We start from the raw sequence: 21,796 nt of genomic DNA, 5'->3' as shown, positions 1-21,796 counted from the left end.
AATCCTTCAGAATGGAATTTAAATCAGCCTTCTGAACGGAGACTCCTAGATCCTGTTGCTATTTCTTGAATGCTTTTATGGGGTGTCATTGTTTTCCCACCCTGCCCTCTTCCTTTATTGAATTTTCATACAATGAGTTTGCTATGACCATCACCGGATGTAAGAACAACAACAAAAAGTTACAGCTGGATCCTGTATTGGCTGCAGCTGCAGCTAAAGTCCGTTTCTTTTTTAAAGCCTGGGGAAAAGCACTGAAAGAGGGAAGAGGAGAGACCACTTCCCAAGAGAGTTCAAGTGTGCTACAGATCCAAGGGTAGGACGGCAAGGCGTCTCTTTTACATTATATAACTGCAGTTTGTCCACGTTCTCCATCCTATAGTTCATTTCATTAAAAAACCCTGGCCAAATATTCAAATACTATCTTTACTATGTCAAGGCAGCCGAGTAATCACCTTCACGTGGGTGTGAGTCAACAAGCCATCGTGCTGGCCGGTTCCAAGCTCACCCACACACACAGACCACTGGCATCTGAACGTGTGGTCACTTCTTCTGGTGACCAATTTAGGCCATTTGCCAAAAGACACAAGAAATACAACTTTGACCTTGGATTTATACGATGATTTTAACATATTTGTAATAAACGTGGCGTTAAAGAAAAAACTAAGTCCTCAGAATATCTCTCTATCTCACATGGATAATCTAGTCTACAGTCCGTAAAGAATATTAGGCAGTAGGACTATACTCGTTAAAAGAGAGAAAACTGAAAGACTCTATCTATGATTTAAATCTTAATGAGACCTAACTATGTAAGAAAGATAAGCAGTGAGGCTGAAAGCCGGCTCAGCAGTTAAGGAGCACTGGCTGCTCTTCCAGAGGACCCAGGTTCAAGTCCCAGCATCCACATGGCAGCTCACAACTTTCTGTAATTCCAGTCCCAGCAGATCTACCATCCTTCTCAGGCCTCCACGGGTACCAGGTACACACACAGCATACAGATGAATATTCAGGCACAACACACATATACAAAAAGTAAACAAATAAGGCTTAGAAAGAAAAACAGTTTCAACGATCAAAGATAACTGAATTTGGATATGTAAAATACTATGAAATACACACACACTTGACATAAGATCTGACTGTCTACCTTCCCAGGCCGGCCTAAAACTTAGTAGATACATGGGCAGCATCCCACTTCAGCCTCCCAAGTGCTGAGAACACAAGCATGAGGCCCAGGTCCATCAGGAATTGCTGTTACTCTTTACGTGGAACTATGGTTGTGATTCTACCGGAGTGTCCACAGCAAGCCAGACACTCAAGTATTTACAGAGAAAATGTAATGATACCTAGAAGTTACTTTCACACAGCTTCTCTACACACCACACACACACACACCACATATATACCGTTTAAATTACATAGAGGAAGAAAATGAACAGAATGTCAGCAATTCAGCTGCAGAAAACATACAAATGGAATTTGACTGAACTGCTGACTCTAACCTTAACGGCTCAATGGTAAATGTTCATAGCCTTCTTTCAAAACATGTAAGCTTAAAGACATGCAAAATACAAAGCTTGAAGAGAAAAACTAATTATATTGCCAATCACAAGTCTTTCCTGCACCCCCAAAACAGAAGCTACTCCAGCTCACTCTGTCTACCCCGTGAACTGGGACAGGCAAGGGCTTCATACGATGAGAGCCAGTGATGTGTCCACTCAAAAGGTTTTACTTAGAGTTCTAAACATTCACTTCACAGCTGAGAAATCTGAAGCTCAAGGAAAGTAACTTACACAAATCAGGAAGGAAGAAATAATATATATGTCGATGCCACATGGAACTACTAGGTTCAACATGTCCACATACATGTGTATGTATGTAAGCATACAAAGTACAGATGAGGATTCAGAAGTCTCAGTTTATAGCTGACACTTCTGCCACTGAGGAGAGGATTTATTTTCAGTGCCTGACCTAGAATATAGGAAATGGATAAAACTGTTAAGTGGCAGACAACAGGAGGTGTCTTAGGAAGAAATGGCTGCTTGGCTATCTCCAGTGGCACGATTCCAATCAAGTCAGCCACGAAGATGAGGGCTGAGACCAGAAAAGGCTCAAGTGCCGTGGCACTCCTCCAGTTCCAGAGGCCAGTTAACTTATGGAAGGAATGATCTCTGCATGGAAGTAAAGGCATGTTCAAAACATTAAGAACTTAGAACATCAAGTTCAGTGCACGCAGAATAGGAGCCCCCCCCCACCCCACCCCCAGCTTGTGTGTGACAGAGTGTTCAGGTCACAGTTGCAGCCCGAGTTTGCTGGCCTTCTTCCTTCTAATCAGTGGCAGGTGCAACAACCCAGAGCACACCTGTAAAATCCTGTTCCTGACATCTCCCCCTACTAACCCACTAAAAGCAAGACAAAACCAGCCACCCCAAACTCCTGAAACCGAGCGCTCTGGAGGACGCTCTTGTTCCTCTAACGCACAGCCCTGTGAGCACACTTCCGAGGTCTCAGCTTCTGGGCTGCTGCACTGTGCTTCCCTGTGCTGAGGATGGAGCCCAGAGCCTCACATTGCTGAGCTACTGAGTCTTCCCACCCAGACTGAATTCTTTTCTGCCCTATCAAAACCTTTTATAAGTAAATTGGGAAAGTCAAATAAATAAAAGTTTTTGACGTGGAACTGGTGAAACTCTTCTAAAATAGATGGTCTCCGCCCCTCTTCAGATGCAAGACCAAAATAATCCATAAAAATTGACAGGAAGACGAGCAAGCCCAATTACCCTCTACTGTGAAGGAGAAAGGTAGAGGTGATGTGAGGGTTAACAGTCTTAGAATCTAAAAACTAAATGTCAAAGCATTAATAGTGGCAGGACCCCAGGGGAAAAAGCTTATCTTCTTTCCAGATTTAAAAAGAAAACGTAGTCATGTTCTGCATGTCCAGCCACATTACTAGGCATTTTATGAAACAGAACTTCTGCCCCGGCATCCAAATGAGGGCGGGACACACATGTACTACTTTGACTCGGCTCCGCTAACAGTTGTCATCAGAGTGAAGGCCATGGGACAAGGTCTGGGGACCAAGAGACAGGGGAGACAGAGCAGTCTGAAGGGAAGGGAAGGGAAGGGAAGGGAAGGGAAGGGAAGGGAAGGGAAGGGAAGGGAAGGGAAGGGAAGGGAAGGGAAGGGAAGGGAGCCCACGTAGTTACCCACGTGACTAGTATAGAGTTCAGCCCTATTTCAGATGAAAGAAACTATGCCAAGAGCCAGTCTTCACAAAAGAAGACTGCAGAGCTTTGGAGCCCTGCTGTTCTGGGAATCACAGGTAGCCTATGATCCCTGAGAACGTGCAGAGGTTTAGAGGCTTGTCCTACATGAAGACCTCTCTCTATGGTGGTGAAAGGCACCCTTTTCTTCTCATATCATTCATGCTCTCTCAACAATGCAGTCTGTATGGAATCAGAGTCTGCAATCACTCAGCTCCCACATGTGGATATACAGCCCTGTCATGTGAGCAGGCCAGACATCTAAAAGACGCTGCAACCCTCTACTTTCCCATACTCTAACACAAACAAAAATGAATGCATTTGTCTGATCTCTTCTCAACTCAAAAAAATTTTAATCTAATTAGTGAAATTTGGCAAAGGGCATTCTTGATCATTTTCCTTTATTTCCTCTCTGCTAAGAACTAAAAGAGAGTTCTGTCTTCTAACAGAGTGTTATGTTGCCAATGCCCGCACCACTATTCCTCACTGCATTAAAAAAATATATATACTTGAAAGAACCGTAATCATAAATGTCTGCCAAATGCAACTATAAATATATCCTACGCATATGAAAACATAATTTTGTTTACATATTTTATGCAGAAGAACAAAGTGTTAATCTCAAAAAGAAAATATAACCTACCTCAGTTTTTAGAAAGAAAAATATATATGATTAATATACTTACAGAAAAGGAAAATGCCTCTCTCTGTGCTCTACAGCAATGTGATCTCTGCTGAGTGAGAGAGAAGGAAGCGTCCCTGCTGCCCCACTGCCTAGGGCCAGTGCCTCTGACTCTAAGAGACGCCTCTTCCTGGCCATTCTAATCAGGAATTTATTGCCCTGTGTGACAGGAAGTGTAGAGACAACAAGGCTACAAGGGAGATTAACCCAGCAAAATCATCATCTGTAAGAGTGTGGGCTTAGAACTCGGGCATAAAGGACAGGACACAATGCCTGTAAACTGGCTGATGAAGTCCCGTGTAATAAACAGAACCATACCCCCACGTAGTTATTTATGGGAAACTCCCCCAAGAAATCCCTCTACTACCGGCCCTTCATGCTGGCAGGCCTACCGGGACTGGTGATAAGCAGAGTGGCTAGACTATCAGACTCTGTGGTGTCCTGATGGGGAGATATCTTCTGTACAACTCCTGGTTCTGCACACAAGGAAGAAAACAGGGTGGACTTGTGAAGGAGACCAAACACAGCAATGAGGGAGGACAAACTCCTCAGAAGCAGGAACTGAGGAATGAACAGGCTGCTCACTCCTTCTCTCCTGCACCCCTCCGACCAATACCTAGGCCCCAGGTTTATGATTTCAAATCTCAGAGCATTCCTTAGGCACTGCTTTATAGAAAAGAAAAACATCACTGAATTCCATCAGCTACCCTACTCTTTAAATCAACTCTAGAAATGGCTAAGCAGTGCTGCTTTAATGAACCCTCATATTATCAAATTGTGGTTTTTAAAGAACCTCCAGAATGTAAAACAATAAATGCAACCCAGATGTTCACTAAAAGAAAAAAAAGAAAGAAAGAAAACAAGACTGTTTTTACTTCATAGCAACCAAATAGGTCAGCCCATTTCCTCCTTCCGAGAATCCTCAGGGGACCGCAAGGCCACTCCAAGAGCATGTGTTTCATATGCATCTGTCCGCAGAAATAGGAAATGCCGCTGTCCAAAGTAAACGGGGAATATTATATGTTCCCACGAAAGTGAATTTAAGACTGCAGTAAGGCTGTTTTCTCCAAGTTGCCAAACATCTGGATGAAAACAGGGGGAGGGTAATTAGTAATTACCTTTCAGTCCTCATCAAAATGCTTAGTGTTATAGTACATTTCTGAGTTTATTTATCAATTACAGAAGTATGTTTGTCAAAAGGAAAAAAAAAAAAAAAAGGATCGTGCACTGACTACAACCTGCTGAGAGCTTAGACAGGAGCTTCATCATCCCCTATTTGAACAGTGCTCCTGGTGACTTACTAGAACTGAGACAGCCCAGAAAGTCAATTTGCTCTGCGAAAGTAAATTACAGAATCATCTTGACCAACTAAGTTGACTCGAGTGGGTCTCTCCTAATATTTACTCAGGGCTGAAAGACATTTATCTGAAATAAAAAGCTTACTGGACTGTCTCTAGGCAGAGTACGCAACATTTCTGAATCCCCCGAGTCTCTCTTATCATGCCATTTGAGAGCCAGACATCAACTGTAAAGTTTATGAGCACAGTTAATTTCAAAAGTCTGATGGAGACAAGAAGTATCTTCTACCCTTACTTAAATCATTTACTGTTTTCTCAAAAAGTCAAAATATTTTATATATCTTCAGCAGATTTTAGGCTAGGTTGATAAAATCTACTTTTAAAAACGTTTAAAGAGCTGGAGAGATAGCTCAGTAGTTAAGTACTCTTACTGCTTTTGCAAAGGACCAAAGTTCAGTTCCCAATATTTACTGGTAGCTCATAAATGCCTTGTATATCTAGCTTCTGGAAGCCAAAACCCTCTCCTGGCCTATGCCAAAACACACACACACACACACACACACACACACACACACACACACATTTTAATTTAAAAGACTCCCTACTAGATGTGATGATGTATTCCCAGCACTCCAGAGGCAGAAACAGGCTCTCTGACTTTGAGGCCAGCCTGAGCTACATAGCAAGTTCCATGCAAAACAAGATGACATAGTTGAGAACTGTCCCAAAAAAAGCAGGGAGGAAAAACTCAAAGTTTTTCACTTAAGAATTGTCCTGTGTAATACATACCTGTATTACACACTGACAAACCCACTTCCTCCAAAACTTTCCATCAGTTTCTCTAAGCTCATTGACCTCTTTCCCAGGGCTGACTCCTCCCAGCCCTGCTGAAGCAGTCCACAGTGTGCTCACCTATGCTCTCAGCATAAGCAACCACTTTTGCTCCCCATACAAACTGATTGCTCCAGAAATATGTCACACACAGAGAGAATTTTAAATAATGAAAAGCACAGAAACTAGTCTCATATATACACACATGACAACACAGAAGACACACCTAATTATATGTAATAAGAGCTCCAGGAGAAGGATCAACCAAGAATTCTGCACATCTTATTTAAGATCAAGCCTTGTCAGCCTGGCAGTGGTGGTGCACACCTTTAATCCCAGCACTTGGGAGGCAAAGGCAGGCAGATTTCTGAGTTTGAGGCCAGCCTGGTCTACAGAGTGAGTTCCAGGACAGCCAGGGCTATACAGAGAAACCCTGTCTTGAAAAAACAAAACAAAACCAAAAAAAAAAAAAAAAAAAAAAAAATCAAGCCTTGGCATGGCCCTACACAAAGAAAAACAGCAGCAGCAACTCATCCCAGGCAGGACAGAGTAGAGGAAGCCACCCTGGGCCCAACACAGCAACAGGCAAACAAGAAGACAAGTGCAGGTGAGCTGCAGAGAGGCATGCTAGCTTCAAAGGAGCAGCAAGAGTGAGCTGACTCCTCCAGAGACACTGGCAGCCACGCATGGCAACGGATAAAGCCGGCCCTTCCCAGCACCTTGGGATAAACTTGGTATGCAGTAAAAACAGCCTTTGAAGGTAGAGAAGGCAAAGACATTTCTGACAAAACAAACACGAGCCCTCTCTTCTGCTCTCTAAGCCTACTCATAGAAGCTAAAAACCCCAAATCATCTTCCAACTCTGAGGTTCCAGCACTGCTAACCCCTCCAAACTGTCATTTGAGCCTTCAAGACACACTTCACTGCTAGAAAAGCAACAAGAGCTACTTCCAGCTGTGAGGCTTCGGCAACAGCTCCGAGGCTGGGAGCACTACCTGTTCTTCCAGAGGTCCTGAGTTTATTTCCCAGTACTACAGTAGGTCACAATGTCTATAATATGACCCAACACCACTACATCTTCCGGTATGCAGACATAGGTCCAGATAAAACACCCATATACTTAGAAAAAAGGGTACATTAATGTATCTTACTCCTGAGACAGGTAGACATTTAAGATACATGCCGGAGCCCGAAAGTGGATTAAAATGCGAGGGGCTGCTGGGAAATAAGAGTAGTATTCACCAGATCCTAACGAGAAGGCAATCTGCTGAAAAGCTAGGAAACCCGAAAGCAAGAAAACCATAACCGCTGACTGTGATGCCAACACAGACCCAAAAACAACAACAGATTCAAAAAGCCTCACACATTTATGAAGAGACTCAAGCCTACCAAGCTCATCTTGGTGTTGTCTATAACCACATCAATAGAAAATCAGCAAGTCAGAGTTCAACACAGGACAAAGACAGAATGTGAGGGAAGTTAAAAGAAGCAAACACGTCTCTGTACCATTACAGGGGTCGTCTTACACTTACATGCAAGCTGCCAAGCATCCATACAGTTGATACTAGTTTCATCATTAAACAGGAGACTTACATAAATGCACACCTCTGTCAAAGCAAGAGAAACCACAGGGCCTCACAGAACATCTTAATGGCTGCCTCTACTGATAGCAGAGGACAGGGAACAGGATCAGAGCTTGCTACACAACTGTGAGCACGCTGACCTGAAAGTATTTACTGAGAACTGGGAGACAGTTCAGTGGTGAAGGGCCTGCTGCACAAATGAAGGACCTACATCTGAGATCCTAGAAAAGTCAGGCAAGACCCTGCGTATCTGCAGGCCTAGTGCTGGGGAGTCAGAGACAGGTAAATCCCAGGAGCTCAAAAGCCAACTGGTGAGCCCTGGGTTCAGTGAGCAACTTTCTCAAAAGACAATCCGGAGTGGCTGGAGAGGTAGCTCAGCAGTTAAAAGCGTTGGCTACTCTTCCAAAAGGTTCAATTCCCAGCACTCACGTGGTGGCTCACAACCATCTATAACTCCCGTTTTAAATGAAGTAGCACCCTCTACTGGCCTCTGTGGGTACTGCATGTATACACATTCAAGTAAACACAAACAAAATAAAAATAAAAATTCTTAAAGGCAGAGAGTCCTTGAATAGTTACTTTAAAAAAAAAAGTGTGCCTATATATATGGTATGAGAAACAACAGTCATCAACCTCTGACCTCTACATACATAGACATGCATATACGCATACAGACCATATCAAAATAAGTAAATAATTTTACTGAGGCCTGATGTACACAGATGCACAGGGCTGCATTTTAGACCTTAAAGGCATAGCAGCAGATAATGTTTCTTCATCCATACAACCTACATTCTTTTAAGTTAATTTATCTTATTTTATTTTATTGAGATAGGATCTCAATATGTAGCCCTGACTCTTTTCGCAGGGACTCTCCTGCCTCTAACTGCCAAGTTAGACATATGCCAAAATGCCTGGCTAGAATTTACATTTTATGAGAGAAGTCAACTATAAACAAATACACAATGGGCAAGGGGAGCTGAGTACTGAGAAGTAGAACAAGAGGAGGAAACTTGAGAACCGCTTTGCGGCACGGGCTGCCTGAGGGAGGGCTCCACAGTAAGGAGACACTACAGTCACAATGTTCTGAATGAAGTCAGGAAGGCACCAGGTGCAGCCAGCAAGAAAAGCCTGGGGGCAGCCGAGCAAAGGTCCTGAGGCAGGGGTTACCTGGCAAAGAGACCAGGAGGTGTAGCTGGAGTGAAGTGAGAAAGTAGTTGGGAAATGTTGAGCTAGCAAGACCTGGGGCTGAGGAAACAGATGGACAGCAGCCAAGAGCACTTGCCGCTCTTGCAGTAGACCCACAGTCAGGTCCCAGCACCCATGTCAGAAGGCTCAGCCACCTTATGAACTCCACTTCCAAGGGATCTAACACTCTCTTCTGACCTCTACAGATGCACGGGCAGGCGGGCAGCCAGGTGGGCAGGCATGTACACACCACAGATTAAACAAACAAACAACAAAACTCTTAAAAGAAGACGGGCTATACAGGAGCCAGATATAGTGGCAAATGCCTTTAATATTAGCAATTGGGAGGCAGAGACAAGTGGGTCTCTGAGTTCCAAAACACCAGGGATATACAATAAGAACTAGGTTCAAAAACAAAACAAAACAAACAAAAAAACCTACAAAGAGGGTTTCCAAAGGTCAAGGAGGACAAAAAATGTTTTATTTAGCATATATTAAAACACATAAATTAGTATATATACTAATTTTTATATATTATATATTTTACATATGTCATCTATACTAATTTTTATACTTTAATAGATGCTGTGGTGGTGGAACATACTCTGGCTGTAGCATAAACAAGGATGAGGAGCTGGGTGGGAGAGGGTGTTTGAAGGCTACGGCAAAGAAGTGAAAGATAGCACCCCATGTTTGGCTGGAGTAACCAGAAGGATGACGCTGCTATATACTGAAATGAAAGGACTTATCTGCAATAACACCTAAAGTCATACCACACACTGTCAACAGCTAGCATACTAATTCTGAGCAATGGAGACATTATGTATAGTGCACGGTGGTTTGTTTGTCTGTTCTGAATCAGAGTCTCATTCTATGGACCAGGCTGACCTGCCTGTCTCTGCCTCCAGAATACACAGCTTTTTATGAAGACAAGTCACATGGTCTTTCACCCCCTTTACCACTGCTTCCCTGATCCTGAAGCTGGTGTTAACTGTCACCTGAACCACAACAACCTCCTCATTGTGCCCACACCCTGTGCTCTTCCTCCAACCCACTCTTCACTAGGACCCAGGAACAGCTTTCCTAAAAGGCAAGGTGGGCAATGGTTAAAGATATCCTCAGGCTGGGCCTTGACAGCACCTGCTTTTAGTTCCAGTGCTTGGGAGGCAGAGGCAGGTGGATCTCTGTAACTTCAAGGCCAGCCTGGTCTACAGAGTGAGTTGCAGGACAGCCAGGGATGCACAGAGAAATCTTGTCTTAAGAAAGGAAAAAAAACAAAACACCAGACTCAAACAAGAATACAGATAAAAGTCAGTCATGGCTCCACCACTTACCAGCAGTGACATTTGAAACAAACTACTTAGCTTCCCCTTTCCCTCCATTTGTCTGTCTGTAGCTAGTAAATACTTGGCCTGTAGTAAATCAAGATATGTAAAGCACAGAAGACAAGACCTGACAAAGAGCGTTATATAAACATTAGATAAAATGATTGAAACTTAAGGCTAATGTTGTTGTCCTGTTTGAAATGGGCTTCCTGCACTGTGAGTAATCCACACACTGGTCTTTGCCTGGCTCACCAGCCCTATAGGCTGACCCTGAAGGAGTTCTTCCTCCAAGAGGCTGTCTAGGCCAATGGCTTTCTCCTACCTACCCACCTTCCATGCCCACCTCCAACACCCTTCTGGTCACCTCTTCATCTCTTGCAAGACATTTAGAATAATTTTTCGTTATTTTAAAAATCTAGTTACCTTTTAAATCTGTCTCCCTAGATACAAACACAAGTTCCATGAACACAGGAAATTCACTGCCTTCCTCATGAAGACTACCCTTGTGGCAAGCATAGGAACTATCACTTGATACAGACCACATTGAAATCTGGATTACTGTGAGAGCACGCTCAATGCATAATCTAAAAGCACCTGTCCCACTGTAAACTCTAAGAGTACAGTGGTTACTAGTGTCTGTAAATACAATGAATGCATGTAGGGAACACACTCTATTATACATAATATTTTATCTTACGTAAATTACCTCAAAAAGGAAGTTTTGAGATGTAAATATTTTTGTAAAAGGGGATGTCTTCCTTTCTCTTGTAGGGGATAGGTGTGTATTTTAATTTTGTTTGTTTTGAGAGTTTTGTCTTGGGGGTGTTTTGTTTTGTTTTGTTTTTGAGACAAGGTCTCTCTACATAGTCCTGACTAACCTGGAACTCACTATGTACATAAGACTGACCTCAAACTCATAGAAATCCACCAGCCTCTGCCTTCTGTACTGGGATTAAAGGTGTGCCTGACCAGTCCTAACTTTGTAGAGATGGTTTGTTTTGTTTTGAGAAGGATTTATTCTGTAGCCCACACTGTCCTTAGGACCCACTCTGTAGCTCAGGCTGGACTTAAACTCTTTGCAAGCCCCCTGCCTCAGCCTTCAAGCACAGGCCTCTGGGGGAAGGGGTCCTGACTAACATGGAATAGTAAGGGGGGGGGTCCTGACTAACATGGAATAGTAAGGGGGGGTCCTGACTAACATGGAATAGTAAGGGGGGGTCCTGACTAACACGGAATAGTAAGGGGGTCCTGACTAACACAGAATAGTAAGGGGGGTCCTGACTAACACAGAATAGTAAGGGGGTCCTGACTAACACAGAATAGTAAGGGGGTCCTGACTAACACGGAAGAGTAAGGGGGTTCTGACTAACACGGAATAGTAAGGAGGTCCTGACTAACACGGAATAGTAAGGGGGGTCCTGACTAACACAGAATAGTAAGGGGGGTCCTGACTAACAGAGAATAGTAAGGGGGTCCTGACTAACACGGAAGAATAAGGGGGTTCTGACTAACACGGAATAGTAAGGGGGTCCTGACTAACACAGAATAGTAAGGGGGGTCCTGACTAACACAGAATAGTGTTTTCCCAGGAATTTGTTTTCTAATTTTAGCAAGGTGAGGACAGATTTATTTCAACTTTATCCAATTTCAAGAAATAAAAAGGCAGAGAATGAAACATTTCCTCCCTGTTTAAATTCATCAACCTGTCTGAACAGGTGATCATTGTTTCTAGTTCCTTGTTTAACCTTCCAGAAAATGTTCATTCAACTACAAGCATTTCATTAAAAGAAAAAAAAACAAAACAAAACAGAAACTAGCACACGATGCGTATTTTCCTACTTTGCTTCTGTAATTTAGCAAAACAATATTGAGGTGTGTCTGTATCAACTCAGTTGCCTCTTTCCTCAACTCCGGAGCGTCAGTCACCATCCCCTTCATTAAGAGTTTATTCTCCCAAGTCTTCTGCTGATAGACATTCAAGGCAATGAATAATTGTTTGCTTTTATTGCCGCATGCAAATACAAATTCCCACGTTAAATTCCTAGAACTGCACTGCTGGGTCTGACGACTTACAGTGTGATTTTAAAAGATATTGCCCAGTGTTTCCCGTAGATATCAGGGTCTAACCAGGGGAAACAGCCATCTCTTTAAGGCTAAGTAGAGGAAAAATGGCCTAGGGAATTGGTTACACATGTGACAGAAAAACAGAAAACAGTAAGACAACCAAGAGACCAGGAGGAGTCACAAGCTCTCCCTTCTGTTGGGAGGCTGAAGGCAGAAGGCATTTCCAGAGCTCCAGGTTAGGAAGGACAGGAGCTAGAAAAGCAGAGAGAGCCTGTGGCAGGAGCAGGGGCCTAAATAAAGGAAGAGCAGCTGCAGAACATGGTCTAGGGCAAGAACGTTTACAAGAGAACCTTGTTTCTCCTTTCTTTCAGCTTCCAAACTACCCAACAGCCCCCACTGGCCAAACCCAGCCAGGCAAGACCACTCAAGAGAGTCTGGGAGATACACCTGCAGGACAGGGTCCCTCCCCAGGGCAAGGGCAAGAAGCAGATCTGAGCCGACAGAACCCAGAGTACATTAACCCTTCTGGAGAGCTGTGACTAATTTGCACTGCCGCCAGCAAAAGCTAAAAAGGCCTTACCATCACTCTGTTTTCAAACTTAGCACTTGTCTGACAGGTGAAAGTTGGGCTCTCAACCTAGCTTTACTTTGTATGTATTGAGCGCCCTGAACTTCAGAGCACCTGAGCACAAACTGTACTTGCATCCGCACAGATGGGAGATGCAGTGGGTACAAGTCAGTGACATCACCTCATCTGTCCCAGTGGTACATTCAAAAACACAGATCTGGTGATGGCACAGAGCCAAACTAGCCAGTTCGATTCTAAGTAGAGGCCTAGTTCAAGAACTGTTCCAGAAAATCTGAAAGGTACCAAGCACCGAAGGAAGGAAAAACACCTTAACTATACTCTGCACACATTACAGGGAACAATGTGTTCCTGTAATCTGGAGCCCCCACTCGCTCCTCCTTGTAACCGCCTTCCAGCCATTCATGCACCATCCTTTCCTTATCACACACTGCAAAGAACAAATAATTAAAGCCTGGACAAAAGTTCAGTTATAAAAACTACAATTTCTGAAGTCCTTCTTGCCTGACCAACACACTAACAATAAAGAAAATCTTTTAAATCACCTTTGGCCTTTGCTGTAACCACTATTTGAATAAATTTAGCTTTTTTTTTTTAATCTTCTAAGAAAGCTGAAGCAGGAGTCCCAGATGTAGATTACAGGCTCTCCTATACTCTAATGATATGCCAAATAAGGCAATGCTTTGTAACTGCCTGGCAACTGAAATAGTTTTATCAAACTAGCAAAAAGCAAAGCAGTTGTTTTGAAAATGGAGATGGGCTTACTACAAGAAACTATATATTAACTTCAAGTCTCCACAGATCAAGAGTCACACAGAAGCCATCAAGGTCACACAATAAGTATACAATAACTCACATTTCAAAATTGTAAGAGATTTTTCACTGGGTTAGAAGTTAAATTCTCTAAGACTGCCAAAAGCAGCCATAAGTATCTTTCCACAACGTGGGGAGGAAAGATTTTTTTTTTTTTTTGATAAGCTGAATCAATAAAAGTTAAAAAGCTGTTTTCTATCACATAGCACACTGTCTGGCATTCCAGGAGAAAAATCAATAAATCTCTTTGTTGTCAAATGTTCCAGGAAGGTGAATTAAATCACACTGTATGTTTAAAATATCCATATCTTTTATAAGCTGAGGGTTTTTTTTTTTTTTTTCAAATTTGAAAGCATGTGTTCTTATTCCAGTAAACCTGGGAATTATAAGAGAAAAATCCATAAGGATAGCAGTATTTACATTGTTTAGACCAGAATGTATAAAATGACTGCTTGTTCCTGGTTACTTTTTAAAATTGTGTGTGTGTGTGTGTGTGCAAGCTTGTTGCTGCTTGCCTAAGGAGGTCAGAAGACAGCTTGTGAGCGCACTTCTCTCCCTCCACCACAGGGCTCCCGAAGAGTGAACTCCAGCTGTCAGATTGTCTTGATTACTTATTCATAATGTCTCCCTGAAGTAATCTTACCTGACGGCCGTTCCTGTTTCTCATTTTTTAACTTTTGACCATGGAATGCAGTATCATTGAATTTAACATCTTTTTTAATTTTAAGAGTGTCTCTCTGGTATATTAATATACCCAGAGATACTAATAGTCCAGAGATAGCTTTAAGTTTTTTTGATACTTTAATATTGACCTTTATTATACTTCTCAAATTTTATGAACTGTTGAAACACACTGGCTTCTAAGTTTTCTCCACTGTATCTGCTTTTACCGTCAAATCTTTCACATGTTGACTCAATAGACCCTGCAGCACTCTGCAGAGCAATCGCTAGCTCAGCTAGCTTCCTGGATTCCAATGTCAAATTGCCACTGTCTTGTCTTCTCTAAACTACTATGTCAAACTGAGATATAGGCAAAAGGCAAGGCATCCACAGGGACCCAGTGCCTCCAGACCGGCAGCTGGTATGTAGGAGGATTTGCAACTGGGCTCTTTCTTTTCATAAACAAAACACCCACTCGGTGCCACTGTGCTACCCCTGGCTTTTACTATGAGAACTGAACTTGGCAAATGCCACGAGGAGTGCCAACTTCCTACAGCCTAGCCACTTTGCCTCTTTCACAAGGAAGAAAAAAAATCTGAGAAGCTCTGGAATTCTAGAAGGCACCTTGATTAACCACTTCACGAGGAAGTCTTCAATACTGCTGATTCTTACAGGCAGCTGCTCCAGCAGCCTGTAATTAAGACTTTTTTCCCCCTAAACACTCCCTTATTACATGGGCTTCTGATCATTCTGTCAGCAAAAAGGAAGATCATTCCTCAAAGTCCAGACAGCTTCAACTTGGGCTGTTTGGGTAAAAATGATGGGTACATTATTAACCCTTTGCTTTCTTCAATCAAAGACCCACTCCACAAACGGTGACTCTTGATGTTTTGGGAAACCAGATTCATGAAATGACACATCGGGAATTTGTATTCCGTTGAGTAATTTGCAACCGGCACATTTGCAGCAGGGTGGAACTCAGTCAGGCAAATACAGTCTGAGCAATACTGAGAGCTGACAGCCCACCTCTGGAAGGGTGTCTGCACCTGTCCTGGAGTCTTACAGCCTTGCTGGCTGTGGCTCCCGCTTCACACCCTCGGCTTTAAAGGGATCCCACCTAACCCCTTTAATTTCTTAATTATATTTTCTATTTGGTGGTGTTGGGGATCAAACTCACGGCCCTGGGCATGCTAGACAATGATTCTATCATTGAATTACTGGCCCCCTCTTTATTTTTACATCCCACCCCTTCTTTTTTTACTATTTGATAAAAAGGCATACTCAGACCTGGACTGGAGCTGCCTGCCCCTCATGTCCTTTAAGCCATTCCCAACGAGTGTTTCGGATCTAAAAACCAGAGACGTGGTCTTGACTTCCAACCTTCCTCCTCTCCCACGACCGATCCATCCCACCCTCTGGGCCCCAGGCGTCCACAGTGAAAACTTTCCCCTCCCCATCCACGAGCTCCCAAGCTCCAGACACCTGAGGAGAGCTGAAAAAGAGACGGGCCCGTCCAAAACAGCTGGGCTAGGGAGGGCGTGGACGCCCTTGGCAACGAGACGCTGGGAAGGTCGCCCCGCAGTGTGCCCCCATCTCGGAAAGACGACCTGGAGCTGAGCTGCGGAGACCCCGGCCTCGAACCCGCGACCCGCGACCGCGCTGGGCGACGACCCCGCGGTTTCCGACATGTCCTCTCACTAGCGCTGCGAAGCCCGCGTCCCGGCCTTACCCCACGCACCTCCCCACGGTCGCCTCCACCCCAGCCGACACCCGGCCCCACGTCTCAAGCCTGGGCTCTCAACAGCGCGACCCCCGGCCTCAGGGCCGCCTAGAGAACCGGCCACACCTCCATCACTCACCGCTGCCGCCCTCACCGCCACCGCCTTCGTCCATCTTGAGGCCACTCCCCGCCAGCCGGCGAGCCCAGAGCCGGCGGGAGTGACTGGGCTGAAAGCCGGGACTAGGAGAAGTGGTCGCGGGGAGAACCGGAGAGCTCCTCAGCGTGCGCGGCCCGGGTCGCGGCCGGGCCTCCACGGAGAACCGGGCGGAGCCTCACTGCTCCGGCGCCGTCACGTGACACAAACCACGCCCCCTCTTTCGGTATGGGCGGGGCCTAGACGCCGAGCCGTCCCGCCCTCCAGACTCCGCCCGGTCTTGCAGTAGTAGCTGCAGTAGCTTCTTAGCCCAGAGACTTGGATCCTGCAGCGCAGCACCCTTCCCTCGAACCTCGTGTCTGCCCCTCTAGAGCATCCTGGAGAGGGAGCCGCGTCTATCAGGACCACGAGAACGGCCCGCTCTACAAAACCAGATTGCTAAGGGTTGCGACTCGCAAGTGCAGAGTGGGAAAAGATCTGGAAGGGAAGGCTGATGATTGGGCTCAACTGGCCCCCACTTAAAGGCAGAAGGAAAGAACTGACTATAAAGTTTTACTGTGACCGCGGCATGGGTAGGCGTCCACACATGACATATACACAGTAATGATTATGTGGGGAGATAGTTCTGTTGTTAAGAGCACTCGCTGCACTTGAAGAGGACCAGAGTTTGGTTCTCAGCACCTACAGAACCCTTGTAACTCCGGCTCCAAAAAAGGATACAATACTTCAGGCCTCCAAGGGCACCTGCACTCATATGAGGGTTATCTGGTACACTCTTCTTGCCTCCGTAGACACCAGGCGTGCTTGTGATGCACATATACATGCGGGCAAAGCACCGATACACACAAAATAAAATAAAAATAAACTGTTTTGAGACAGGGTTTCTCTGCATAGCCCTCGATGTCATGTAACTCTGTAGACCAGGCTGGCCTTGAACTCAGAGATCTTCCTGCCTCTGACTCCCGAATGCTGGAATTAGAAGGATGAGCCACCATGCCCAGCTAAATAAATCTTTGTTTAAAGTGTTTATTTTTAAAAATAATAAAAACTGGGTGTGATGGTGAATACCTTTGATCACAGCAAGCAAATCTCTATGAATTCTTAGTGGGTCTTGGTCTGCATAGTGAGTTCCAGGTTAGCCAGAGCAACCTAGTGAGTCCCTGTCAGAAATTAATCATCATCATCTTCTTCATCATCTGAAACCGAGCGCACTGAGAAGCCTCTCCCCGTCTGCACCTCCTCCCTTCTTCACCCTCAGGATGCTAGGGTAATTCCAGCCTTTTATCCTTTGGGTGTATAATAATAATGGAGTCTCATTTTTCCTGCGGATTGGATGCATTTTAAAAATTAACAAAGTATTAGGTTTATAAATGAATGTAGTCATGACGTTGAGCCTTAATCCCAGTCCAGCACAGCTGGGGCCTAGCTCTCAAAAAGCGTTATTATAGAGGTTGGCCAGTCTGGCGTCAGATGCCCTTGGAGTTGAGCTTTAGTCTCTCTTGGATTGCTGCCAGCTGCCCTGGATTTATGATGCAGTAGGAGCTCTGAATTCAATTTCCCGTGGGCACAGCCCAGAGCTGGGCAGACGGCCTCAGCTCGCCCCTGTTCCAAATCTATGGCTTGCTTTTCTCAGTCCGTATGTCTCGTTTCCAGTAACCTCTCCTTAGTGTTGCATGTGAATGTGTGCACTCCCAAGCCTCTCTGCTTGAATTAAATTGCATTAAAGAAAAGCAAACATTAAAAGGGAGGAGATGGTTCATCTGTAATAAAATTTTCCAGCAACTGTTTTATATTTACAAATTGCCCATTGAATCAAAGGATATTTCCTCTGTCGTCCATCTATCAAAGCAGACAGCCTTCACCTTTTTGCTCAAGGTTAAAGGATGATTTCAAAGAGTCCAATTTCCTGATAACCTCAAGAATTATAACCCCGGATATTCTGTTGCTTCCTAGACTGTAAGAAATGCTTCTGTGAGTTGATGAGAGGTTTAGCTGCTTATGATAAATTCATAGAGAAGTGATCTGAGAGGCAAGAGATGTAGGTTCCAGTCCTGATGAGCAAAACTGTGGCTTCCTGATCCTGTCTGTTCTGTTATCTCAAGATAACAGCTTCTGAGGAAAAAAAAAAAAGATAGCACTCTTTGAAGATGATAATGTCCTGGGGTGGAGCTTTGAACTCAGATTCATCAATTATAAATTCTCTTCAATATTAATCCCTGGGCTGGTGAGATGGCTCAGAGAACAGAGGTGCTTGCCGCCAAGCCTGACCACATAAATTCAATTCCCAGGCCCCGCCCCACATGGTAAAAAGAGAGAATGGTCCTCTGACTTCTCCACACCCACGCACACACATATATATGAACACAGAGTAATAATGAAATATATATTTAATGTAATTATAATGTAATATTTAATGTGATATATTAATATTAATTCCTAATGCTTCTCTTTCTTAGATTGTGGTCTATTGGTACATCTCAGAGTCCAAATCTAAAAAACTGCTTCTGATCATCTGATCCAATCCCATTAGCATAATGGATACATGAGTTATTTGTAAGCAGTGTGTATTATCCCCATGGGTTAGCCTGAGCCCCCATTTTGACAAAGCCTGAAGGAATGTTGAGAGAAAAGATGGCTCAGTGTGCCAGGTGGTGGTGGCATGCATGCCTTTAATTCCAGCACTCAGGAGGCAGAGACAGTTGGATCTCTGAATTCGAGGCCAGCCTGACCTAAAGAGTGAGTTCTAGGAGAGTCAAGGGCACACAGAGAAACCCTGTCCCAAAAAACAAACAAATAAAAACAAAAGAACATTGGGAGAATAATAAAGGCTGTGGGTGTCATTTCTGCTGTTTATTAAAGAAATCAGAAGAACTTCAAATTTCACAAGTACTAATATCAAGAAAAAAATGGATTTTCCAAAAGTAATGTTTTCTGACATTTCATGAATCTGACAAAGATATCTATTGTGCCTTCATATTGAAACATTTAATGTTCTCATTAGCCACTAAGACACTTGATTATAGCTGGTTTTGAGTGGTTTTCTCAAATGTTAAATTTTTTATTATATTTATTTATTTGTAGGGGCAGTGCATACATGTCGAGGCCCTGGCATGAAGGTCAGGGGACAGTTACAGGAACTGTCTCTGTCCTTCCACCTTGTGCGTTCTGGGATTCAACTCAGGTTGTCAAGCTTGGTAGCAGGTGCCTTCAATACGGAGCCAGCTGGGGTACTGAGATTTTTCTAAGTAAAATTTTAAGTAAAAAGACTCTTTTAAAAAAATATAATAAGACATGCTTCAAGATAATTGTATTAGACACAATTATTACATTGTTTAATTGCTGGGTCAGAAAATGGATATAAGTACCACTTTAGTTTTTTACATTTCCTCAGTGCGTCTGTGTGGGGGCACTCACATGACTTGTGTTTGGGAGGCAGGGGATCACTTTCAAGAGTTGATTCTCTCTTTCCACCATGTGGGTCCTGGGGAATCAGACTCAAGCCCTTGTCCAGGGGATAGAACTTTGACAGTAGGCATCGTTACCCACCTAACTACCTTACAGGTCCTTAGGCACCTCTTAAATTTCAGACTAGGTACTCGGAATACAAAGATGAAAAAGATGCAGCTTTTGTCTTCCTGGTCCATCGATGGACTAGATGCAGGAAAATCATCAAGGAAGCAGTTATATAAATATCTACCATCCCGGTCACCCCCACCCTACTGTGGTTCAAGGGAGCCCAGGGCAGATGTTAAGTACACACTCTCTGAATTATAATTTTGCTCTCTCTCCTATCTATAGTTTGCTGGTTCGTGCCTTACTGGCTTTTCAGCCTTGCAGAGATGGTAATCTGTCTCTACAACCTCCTGCAGGGCGTGGCCATGTAAAAAGGGGAGAAAACACCAGTTAATTGCTGGAGGGACAGATCGTAAGACGTGGAAGATACTCTGCAAACATGTTGAAACCTATTAATCAGTCTCGTAACCGTGGAGGAAATAGTTGAAGAAATCAAGACTGTGCGCATTCCTTCGAGGTTGGGATTTTTTTTTTTTTTAAGATGTTCATCACTTGCCCAAGGACATCTGTGAAAGCAGAAAGAAGCCTCTTCCAGAACTAAGGGTAGGACAGCCAAGTCCCGCCTAAACCAAAATTTTCTCTTCCTGCCTTCGTTCCTTCCTCCCTCTCTCCTATCTCCTTTTCTTTCTTTCAAGTGGCCCAGGGTGGCCCTGAACTTGCTACACAGCCGAGGATGACCTTGAACTCTACTACTACTGCCTTCTGGGATTAATCAGTGTCTAGCTCCTCTGCCTCTGCCTCTGCCTCTGTCTCTGCCTCTGTCTCTGTCTCCCTCTCTCCCTCCCTCCTTCCCTCTCTCATTTTTTCTTTCTCCCCTCCTGTCCTAACAACATCTCCCGTGTAACCTGGGCTGGCCTCGGTGGCCTCCTTCCAACCTTCTGGATGCAGGAATTAACAGACATGCACTATTACTCTCAGATGCCCTCTTCTTTTGGCCCTTTTCTCTTTGCATAATCAGGAAAAAGACCGCCCACACTGCTGAGCTCTGGCTGATGCCAGATCCCGGACAGAACAATTCCCAGCTCCTTTGATAACGGTCAAAGAACGCAGACACAGTGGTGACAACCAGCAGACCGAGACCGGACTAATAGGTTACATGTGGCCAGGGGTCTGGTCCAGTCTGGGGAATGCACAGAGAGGAAGCCAGCTAGCTCCCTGTGGGCTCACAGTCACGAAAGGAAAAGTAATGGTTTCAAAAAAAAAAAAAATCTAATTTCACCTAGGAATAGAGAGGATCTTGAACAGATTAGCAAGTTCCAGGCTCCACGCTGCCCAAGCAAACAGGAGGATTTCATGTGGCAAGTCACAGCCTTCATTAAATTTTCAAAGGCCCAGACACTCTGTCCTTCAAGCTCTGTCTTTCAGTGTTCAGTGCCATCCACCTTGGCTTCATCTCCCCCTGGAATCCAGCGTTGACATCAGTTCCCTGGCCTCACATTACCGGGGGCAGCCTCATTGGCTTTAAATTGATTCCTTGTTTTTTATTTATTTTTTTTTATTTTTCAGGAACAAAGGTGGCCAGATTTCTTTTTCATGGTAAACTTGGAAGGAAACTTGGAAACTGGATGAACTGCTATTCCCAGTTGTTTGTCCTTGAAAGCAAGGCATGTTAGGCAGCCTTTTTTTTTTTTTTTTTTTTTTTTTTTTTTTAAGCAATTATTTCATTAACCCATTCTTGTTTTTATAACTTACATTGTCTTCTACGGTACTAAAATGCTGTGCTTTCTTATTTTGCTTGTTTTTGTTTGTTTTTGAAAAAAAGATCTCTAGAGGCAGCTAGCTATACCACACCACCCCTATCTTGATCCTTTATGACTGCAATTACAGGTGGGCAACCACACCCATCAGAAATTTATTTATGTGGATTTTGGGGACATCTAAACTCAAGTTATCATGACTGCGCAGAAAACGACCTAACTGCTAAGTCATCTCTCTAGGCCAGACCCCAAATCCAGCTTTTTTGAGACAGAATGTCTGCTGTTGCTATTGCCTCTGAACTGAAACATTCAAGAAATAAAACCTGCAAGTTCCAGGAAGTTCCTGAAACTTAACAGTGTTCCCA

General features: G+C 44.0%; 2 protein-coding genes across 2 annotated transcripts in view; both read right to left on the bottom strand.

The window, feature by feature from the left end:
• The window catches only part of Cyth3 (cytohesin 3), a 93,426-nt gene extending 77,068 nt beyond the window's left edge, over nucleotides 1-16,358 (bottom strand). Inside the window, exon 1 of the mRNA XM_076923611.1 lies at nucleotides 16,147-16,358. Within this exon, the coding sequence (XP_076779726.1) occupies nucleotides 16,147-16,180 (34 nt within the window). The 5' untranslated portion in view covers nucleotides 16,181-16,358. The remainder of the gene's footprint in view (nucleotides 1-16,146) is intronic.
• Smim10l3 (small integral membrane protein 10 like 3) overlaps nucleotides 1-21,796 on the bottom strand; it is a 135,910-nt gene that overhangs the window by 48,771 nt on the left and 65,343 nt on the right. The window lies entirely within an intron of this gene.

The sequence above is a fragment of the Arvicanthis niloticus genome, chromosome 24 (assembly GCF_011762505.2).
Source record: "Arvicanthis niloticus isolate mArvNil1 chromosome 24, mArvNil1.pat.X, whole genome shotgun sequence".
NCBI classification, from domain to species: domain Eukaryota; kingdom Metazoa; phylum Chordata; class Mammalia; order Rodentia; family Muridae; genus Arvicanthis; species Arvicanthis niloticus.
This window is presented reverse-complemented; position numbering and strand designations above follow the sequence as displayed.